The sequence below is a fragment of the Mchenga conophoros genome, linkage group LG7 (assembly GCF_057382185.1).
Source record: "Mchenga conophoros isolate Kocher_MC1m ecotype Shallow Benthic linkage group LG7, M_conophoros_male_GT1.1, whole genome shotgun sequence".
In the NCBI taxonomy this organism is placed as follows: Eukaryota; Metazoa; Chordata; class Actinopteri; order Cichliformes; family Cichlidae; genus Mchenga; species Mchenga conophoros.
In genome coordinates, this window is record NC_140532.1 from 55,062,337 (window position 1) to 55,071,190 (window position 8,854).

General features: G+C 39.4%; 2 protein-coding genes across 2 annotated transcripts; both read right to left on the minus strand.

Annotated features, from left to right (window-relative positions):
- Nucleotides 1–2,592: 2,592 nt before the first annotated feature.
- f2rl1.2 (coagulation factor II (thrombin) receptor-like 1, tandem duplicate 2) lies at nucleotides 2,593–4,880 on the minus strand. The gene is made up of 2 exons (XM_085280247.1): nucleotides 4,733–4,880; nucleotides 2,593–4,214 (listed from the first exon to the last, which is right to left on the minus strand). Exons 1-2 carry the CDS (start codon nucleotides 4,791–4,793, stop codon nucleotides 3,124–3,126), a joined length of 1,152 nt encoding a protein of 383 aa, XP_085136373.1. The 5' UTR covers nucleotides 4,794–4,880; the 3' UTR covers nucleotides 2,593–3,123.
- A 413-nt stretch (nucleotides 4,881–5,293) lies between these two features.
- f2rl1.1 (coagulation factor II (thrombin) receptor-like 1, tandem duplicate 1) lies at nucleotides 5,294–8,372 on the minus strand. The gene is made up of 2 exons (XM_085280248.1): nucleotides 8,192–8,372; nucleotides 5,294–7,830 (listed from the first exon to the last, which is right to left on the minus strand). The coding sequence occupies exons 1-2, from the start codon at nucleotides 8,265–8,267 to the stop codon at nucleotides 6,773–6,775; spliced, it is 1,134 nt and encodes a 377-aa protein (XP_085136374.1). The 5' UTR covers nucleotides 8,268–8,372; the 3' UTR covers nucleotides 5,294–6,772.
- Nucleotides 8,373–8,854: the final 482 nt, after the last annotated feature.

The window sequence follows — 8,854 nt, forward strand, 5'->3', positions numbered from 1 at the left end:
TATTTATCAAATAATTCAAAAAGATGATTGCTAATAAGTTGAAGTTAGATTTCTTAATAAATCCAGATATTTCCCCAACAGTCAGGAGGAAAGAGTCCTAGTATTCCCTTGAGCAGACCTGATGAGTGTTGTATAATATTCAAATTAAGGTGTAGACAGGGCATCCTTATTGTGGTGCATGTGTTCCTGATACATGAACCAGGGAACATAGTGGATGAAAGAGAGTCTGACAGTTCTGTGAATTTTCAAAGGAGTGAAGTCCATAATTGTATTAAGACACCAGTTTATCAGGAGTACATAAATTATCTCTTCGAGGCAGACTGTCAGTTACATGGGAGAAAGTAGTTATGTCAATGTACTACTTAGGTGCAAAAAGGCAATACTTTTTCCTGTGTGATTTCTCATTCTTACACATAACTTAATTCACAAACATCTGTGATTTTATTTCTTTATATGGGTGGAACACATGGGTTGGTACTGACATCTGGTGAGAATTTTATGTCAATAGCAACTTTAGAAATATATTTATTTAGAAAATTGATGGCGTGTTCATTACTTATTTTACCCTCTGAATATTATTAACCCCCCAAAAAATAGCAGTGTGGGGTAAATAAAGATGTTTATATTAATAAAGGCATGGTTTGGTGACCATTAGAATAGTTTCGGAGAAACTGAGACCCTCACTAACCTTTGATGTATACTATAAGCAGGCCTGTAATATGAAAGAAACTGCTCAGTTCAAAAAAGTTTTAGGCACCTAAGAGTCTAAGGTGGCACCAATTCAGCGTGAGAAATTTATTTTCACCATTTTACATTTTGCATGTGAAACAAAGCTTGCTTTGTCTGCGGTTCAGCATGTCATAACCACAGTGCCATTGGTTTTATTTGGTCTCACACACTGCTACTTCACTGCTAGTTAAATGTAGCAGTAGTTATTGCCATTATTCCAGCATAGGCAGATCATTCAAAAAAAAAAAATGTCTTACGCACACAGAGGTTAAAGTGAAATTTCCACCATGCTCACTGTCTGCATTCTTTGTTTACTTTAATAACATAAAACCAGACTTCTGTTAAGTGGAAGTCTTTTGGCTTAAACCACAGGCTGCATTTCCTCTTTTCTAGTTGGCCCAGCTGGAAACCGTGAGGTCTTTCGGTAAATAAAATGAGTTGCAGAATGAACAGCAACCAATAGCAGTCTTTTACATATACAAATTTACATGGAAGTCTGGCTCATTGGAAGCAACATATTCAAAAAAAATAAGTGGCGATCAAGACATTTGCAGAGTATTGTACATCTTGCATATTGTCTGATATCCACCACTGTAAAGGTCAACAATGGAACACATTGTACTGTAATCATATTAAACAGAAGTACAGAATCACTGCAGCCATTTGCGTTGAGACTGAACCTGTGCACTGACTATTTGGAGAGCTAAATGTGATGTGGAACAAACCATCATAATTGGAGCCTTTCCAGCCTTTTCTACATGAATTCTGTTTCAGAAAATGTGAGTCCTTTCATAAGTTCCTAACTTTAAAGACTCACAACCAAGTCCTACCTTCATGAAACCAGTAATATAAAATATAAAAGAGCTTAAACTCATCATTTATAGAAGCTGAAGCCATATCCATAAAACCCATCTTTGAGTCCTATTTTTTTAGCAGTTTTCTGTACCAGTCACGCAACACTTTGTTAAAAATAATTTTGCTCAGAGGAAATCCAACAAGTGGTTCTTGAATAAACGGGAACTGTGTCTGTGCCTGTGCCTGTCTGTGGAGCTACGTGAATGCAACCAGGGCAGGGTGTGTCCTGTCCCTGCCCCCAACATGTGCAAAGAACGCATTTTACACAGAGCGCTGACAAAAGGTAAGGTGACACTCCATAACAATCATTTACCTCAGAGCGCTCCCACAACCAGTCGTTAAATGGGAAGCAGCATTCTTGGCCTGTTTGTGTGTGTACGTGTACCTGGGGGGGATGGTGGCAGGTAAATGGGTGGGGTCAGTGTTTGAACCACGGCAGTTTACCTACTCCTTATCTACAGAGAAAAGACTGCAGTAGATTTTCCCTTTATACATTTGTTGACCATATTGTCTTTTAGACGCTGGCAATGTCGACTGAAAAAAAGTGTAACAATACTGGCCTCTAAGAGGACTGCACGCCATAAATTTTTTTTATAAAATACAAAACACTAACTGGGTTAAACCAAATGAATAAAGATGACGTGAAACTAGCTATTTATGTTTCAGAGGTGAAACTAGTCTGCCACTAAAACCACTCGGTAGAAAATGCAATTATATGTAGGTCGTCCTCACTGATCTGTTAATCATTCCTCAACACTCTCCACTCTAAGCTCATTTACCGAACAGGAGTGAACATTAAAAGTTCAAGCTTAAAACGCTGGCCTTTACACTGTGTGAAGTTGCACCGAGTTTCTGCACAACAACATTCCAGGAATTACTGCCCGAGACTCATCAATGACACTGCGTCTCATCCAGATGCAGGACGAAAATGAGAATAGTGACTCACGAGTCACAGGAACGTTATCAGTTACGTAATAGCACAAAAGAAGTTTCACAGATACTAAATCCTGTTGTTTTACCATTTATTTAAGAAACTTAGTAACAATGTCAACTGTTCTCCCTTCATTTTTTTTTGTTTTGAATAAGCAAAAGCGTGATAAAAGGGCTTTAAAATGACAAAAATAAAACTTGCTGGATGCATGAATTGTGTGTGTATATAAAAAAAAAGCAAATTTATCTCATAAAAATCAATATATTTACAAGCTCTCTGAACAGGTTAATGTGTCTATAGTATAAATGTCATTCATATTAAATTACATTTCTATTGATATTCAAAGATAATCAGTCAAAACCACAGGAAGAAGCACATTAGTCCATTCAAAGCTCTGCATGTCAGTATGAAGCAGGTGTGGACCCGTAACACAGGCACTCATATACATTTCACATTTTAATGCCAAGCGGCTCAAATTATAAATAAAAGTTCATCTTTGGTTACCAGAGTCCATCTGGTATGTGTTTTTTTAGTTTTTTTGTTTACAGTGTTTACACTGTAAAAGCACAACCAGGCCTGGAATCAGAGTCTCTCCTCTCCTTTTCTCACTAACAGGTGCTGCTCTGCGTGGTCCCAACATCTGACACGTATGCTTTGCTCTTCTTGGAATATTTCATGGAACTGAAGGAAACTCTCATTTGCTCCACAGCCCTGCTGCTCCTACACAGCAGAGTGTTCTTCACATGGTTTCTGAAATCCTCAGACACAAAGTAGTAGATGAATGGGTCCAGGCAGCTGTTGAGACTTGCCAAGCACAAAGTAGAGATGTAGACGTTGTAACCATGATTTCCTATACTGTTCTTTTGTAAACCGTAATGCACCAGCAGCATGATGTTACTGGGAATAAAGCACACAAGGAAGGTCACCAGGACGATTCCGATCAACACCACAACTTTGTGTCGGTTCTTTGATGCTGTACTTTCCTCCATGCTTGTCCCCAGAGCCTTCAGCAACATAGCATAGGCTACAATGATCACTATGCAAGGGATTAGGAACACAACTGTTCCCATCATGATAAAGTAGATGAATGGCAACCTGATAGACTCGAATGGAATTTCTAGGTCCTTTATGACAGTCACATCATGACATGTGGTTACATTGGGGTCTTTTAGCTTGGTCGTGTGGTCATACAGGTACAGAGGAGTGGTGGTGACCCAGATAAAAGCCCAGATAGCTACAGAGACACCAATGGCAATTTTATTATTCTTCCTCTGCTGAGAGAGCGGGTGAGCCACAACCCAGTACCTCTGCACGCTCAGGCAGGTGATGAACAGAATAGAGCAATACATGTTCCCGTAGAAGAAGCTCACTAGGACTTTGCAGAGAGGCTCTCCATAGATCCAGTTGTTGCCGTTTATGTGGTAGTGTATTTTTAATGGAATCCAAATGACAAAGAGCAGGTCAGCCAGAGCCAGGTTGGCCATGTATATTGATGAAGGGTGCTTCTTTTTGGTCCTGAAGAGAAAGACCCAGATTGCCATGCCATTGGCCGGAAGTCCAACTGCAAATATGATGATGTAGACGATCGGGAAGAAGACTGTGGTGAGGCTACTCTTAAGCGTAGCTGATACTTCCTCATCCACAACAACTTGGTTTGAATTTTCAGGGTCCTTTTGTCCGATGAACGTCCGGCCTCTCTCTAAAACACATATACAAACGGAAATAAATATTACAGTTTAAATTACTGATTAAACAGCAGACAGAACACCAATGACAGCTTATCATTTAAGTTGTTATTACAGACCCCCCGCCCCAAACTAAATTTGGGTTTAGTTCTGTTGGCTGAGCCAAACAAGTTATTTGAGGCATCACAATGGCCTCAGACAGGAGTCGTTTCATTAGGTACAGGAGTCGTTTCATTAGGTACAGAACCTTTTGGTCTAAAGCATACATGATAATGATAAGGATCTGTTAAATCCGTAAAAACGATCCTGTGTCAAGTATCTTCTTAAGTTTTGAAAAGTAAGCCTTTATTTCCCGAAAGTTTTCTCTTTTGTGAAGTTACTACAATCCCAGTTTAAAAAGAGCTCGGTTAAAATATTTGCTCTTTAGACACCCGTCTTTAGACCGTGACAACAACAACAAAACAAAACATGAGCCGAGCTCGGTATAACAGCACCCTGACATTTCGAGACAGCGCAGGGATTTTGAACTTACGTGATGAGACGGAGCCGCAGCAGAAAATAACCAACAGCCACAGTAACCGTGTTGAACCCATGTTTCTATCACTGAGACTCTCTGGGTGCAAATTCTCCTTTTCTCGACCTCTTAACAGCCAGCTGAGTCTTAAATGTCCGACGACTTCTCCAACATTGAAGGACACACCCCGAGAGTACCTGTTCCTACGCTTGCGTCATGTCCAAACCCGCCCGCCCGGTCCGCCCTCAGGTGCATTTCCTGTGGAGCTCCGTTGATTCAGTGAGAACAAAACACGCAGTAAATAAACATGCCATATAAGTTACAGGCACCTTTACCACACATTATAAAGAATTATTTTATTATCATTTTTAAAATTCCGTTGTCAGTGGTAAATGAAGGGTGGCTGAATTTTATTGATACTGAAGTAGAAACTTATTTCAAATCTGACATTAGTTTTTTGAGTGTTTATCGTTTAGAAAAAAAGAGAAAACATGGCCAGCAAACAGGCCTAAAGTCAAACACGTTAAGTTGACGAATGTTCTGTTGATTGATGCTTTAACTAGTCATTTGGTTTTATTTCCAGAGTTACAGAAACTACAGACCACCGCACAGCAGACAGGAAATATCAACACTGTAAATATATAAATGAACTGTAGGGAAAAGGTGGGTCTTAAGTATGTTTTTGTGTGGCTGAAATTATGATTTTGTGAATACACACTGTTTGTTTTTTGATATCATGCCATCTCTCTTCCTCTTGGTATCTAGCCATGTAAATAATTAGTTAAATTATATGAAAATAAGCGCAAAAGGGGCAAAACATGTAACTGTGTAAGTGATATGATCTGTCTCTCCTGTGTAGGTGTGCCGAGGTGTGCTGTGGTACATTCTGTACAATCCGAGCTTGTAGAAAGAAAGAAAAAAAAATTGTATGAACTCATAGTTCCCTTTGTGAGGGAACTTCAGGAAACCCAACTCTGCTCAAAGGCAAAAATTATAACTGTATATTTAATGCAGGAATTCTCACTGTACTGTAGTAAGTGATCATTATTTGGCAGGTCATGAAAACAAGAAGACCCAAAATGAAGCTCTTTAGTCCTCCAATGAGATATTCAAAGTACATGATTTGTGTATATCTCTCTCTCTCTCATATATATATATATATATACACACATACATACATACATACTGTATATATCTCTATCTGTGTGTATGTTAACCCACCAAAAAGAACAGCGGCGGAAATTTCTGGAACACACAGCTGACTGCGTTTTGAAAATAAGGAACATCTAGCTTGACATTTCTAAGTGTTTACCTGATGATACAGTCAGAGGAAATGTTGATGACCAAACAAAGTGAGTAACAGAAACACTTTTAATGCCACATGCAATGGCATTTATGCAACTGCATACTTCTTTCACAAACTGTCAGAAGCATAATGGAAAACTGATAAAAGCAATATCATTTAATATTATATTACATTTTCCAGTTTTATAAAACATTATTTTTACTTATTAAATTAATGGCACTGAAATCAGAGAACTTCAATTAATTTAAAGAATTGTGCACAAATGTAACCAGTTCGGTTAGCAATAGTGAGCTGATGGATGACACCTAACAAGTATGCAGTGAGAAAGCACAATTAATTGAGGTGATACTTTTATTGAGAACCTTTTAAATATAGTAAAAAGATTTACCAAAAAACAAACAAAAACTGACTTCATCTTCTTTGATATACGTTAAATGTTATGTAAGCAAGGCAGCAAAGCACTCTAGCACAAGCTGTCAGAGTTGCTCTCAATAAAAATTATGGCACAATTTTGGACACGTTTGTAATGTCTAAAGCAATTGATCACATCCTGGATAAATTAAATTAAAGCAGCTTTAAGAAATGTTACACATTAAACAAGAAAAAAACAAAAAAAAAACAAATGAAAGCAAAGATTTTACAAAACTTTAAAAATCAGTAACATTAAAAGTCAAACTGACTTGTTCACCTGTAACAAACCAGGAAGTAAAATGATAAAAACAAGTCTTAAAAAAAAATAAATCAAGAATTCACTAACAATCCGTGCTCCGTGTGTTCCCTGACCCTGACGTATACGAGTTGCTTTTTTTGGAGAACTTCAAAGCGCTGAAGGAGACCCTCATCCTCTGCGCTGTCCGCTCACTTCGACACAGGAATGTGTTCTTCACGTGCTCCCTGAAGTCTTCGGAGATGAAATAGTAAACAAAAGGGTCAAAACAGCTGTTGAGACTGGCCAAGCACAGGGTCGTGATGTAAAACCCATACAAGTTGTTGTCCGCCCCTTTAAGCAGGAGGATGTAATGCACCATCAGCATAATGTTACTCGGGGTGAAGCACAATAAAAACATAACAAGGACAGTGACGATCAAGACCACAGCCTTTTTGCGTCTCTTGGCAATGGCAGGATCCTTCATGCTGTTCCTGAGAGCCTTCAGCATGAGAACATAAGATACGATGCACACAATAGTGGGAACGACAAATCCCAGCATTCCCATTGTCAGAAAGTAGCCTGCTGCAATCTTCTTCTGAGAGGGCTTGGTGACATCATGGCAGGTCAGGATTTCGAGTCTTGCTATCTTAACTTCTTGATTATACAGATAGAGAGGGATGCTGATGAGCCAGACCACCACCCAGATAGTGACGGAGACAGAAACAGCTACACGGTTTCTCTTCTGTTGCTGAGACAGCGGGTGAGCCACAGCCCAATAACGCTGAACACTTATACATGCAATAAAGGCAACTGAGCAGTACATGTTGCCGTAGAAAAATGCTACCAGCACTTTGCATAATCCTTCTCCGTAGATCCAGTTGTTGCCATTGAAGTGGTAAGCGATTTTTAAGGGGAGCCAGATGACAAAGAGCAGGTCAGCCAGAGCCAGGTTGGCCATGTAGATCGAAGATGGGTGCTTTTTCTTGGTCCTGAAGAGGAAGACCCAGATTGCCAAGGCATTGGTGGGGAGACCCACCAAAAACACAATTATGTAAATGATTGGGAGAAAGACGGTTGTAAGGCGACCGCTCAGGACGTTTTCGTCATTTGGATTGATCCACAGGCTTCCATTATTCTCTGTACCTGTGAAGCCTCTGGTTTCTGTGAAGTCACAATATGAAAATATATGAAAAGCAGAAGAATAACAGGTTTACGGTGTGTATAGGAACAAATGTCACACCCAGTTCCTTAAGCTTAGGGCACTTTGACCCGTTTGCGTTAGTTTATAAGTCACCTGTATGCATTACAACATCCATTAAACTGTAGCTGTTTCTGACCAATCACACTGATGCAAACAAATGAATGTATCCAAGACTAAAACATCAAGCAATGACATAAGACTTCAGCACTTTAAAAAAAGATCAAATTAATAAATCAAAACATCCAATTATTTTCAAAATGAACAGTTTGCCAGTCACTACGGTATGGTAATAATGGCTAAATCAACAGGTTGAAATATTACCTGGGTGCATCGTCAGGCAAGTTTGTGTAAAACACAAAATCAGGAACAGGTGAATCGATCCTGTAGTCCACGACATGACTGCAAAACTTAGTTTAAAACACAATATTATAGCGAACGCGGTCTATCGGCAGCGACCTTAAACCATGTTTTAACCGCTAGTGCCGGCGAACTAGCTGACAGAGCCCACAGTCAGCTAATTTACATACCAGCGTGATGTCAGGTGACTTTACAAGAGACCTTGCGTAAGACTCAGGCCAGCCCTGTCTGGGCTTGACTTGCGCTTCTAGCCGAAGCTTTATGGCAGTGCTTTTCCAGCTTTGCTGATCAATGTTCAGGGGTATGGCGTGTTATTATTTATTTAAAAATAAATCCGCGGAGAATTTCACGATTTTTGTATGATACTAAAAGCACTGAAAGTTACATTGAAGATTTTACGGACCTAAACAATAGTCAGCGAAAGACAAACACTACCATAAAACCTAGAATGGAACCACAAGAAAATTTAACCGGCGGGTGCGGCTTATGCGTCCTCTGCCGCCCCAGACTGTGATGTGAAACGCAGTCTCAGTACATGTTGTTGAAGGATGTCTGAATTCCTAAAATGCATCAGAAGGACAGCCAAGATGGATTTGGATTTAATTGCAACTTGACAATGCAGAGTGT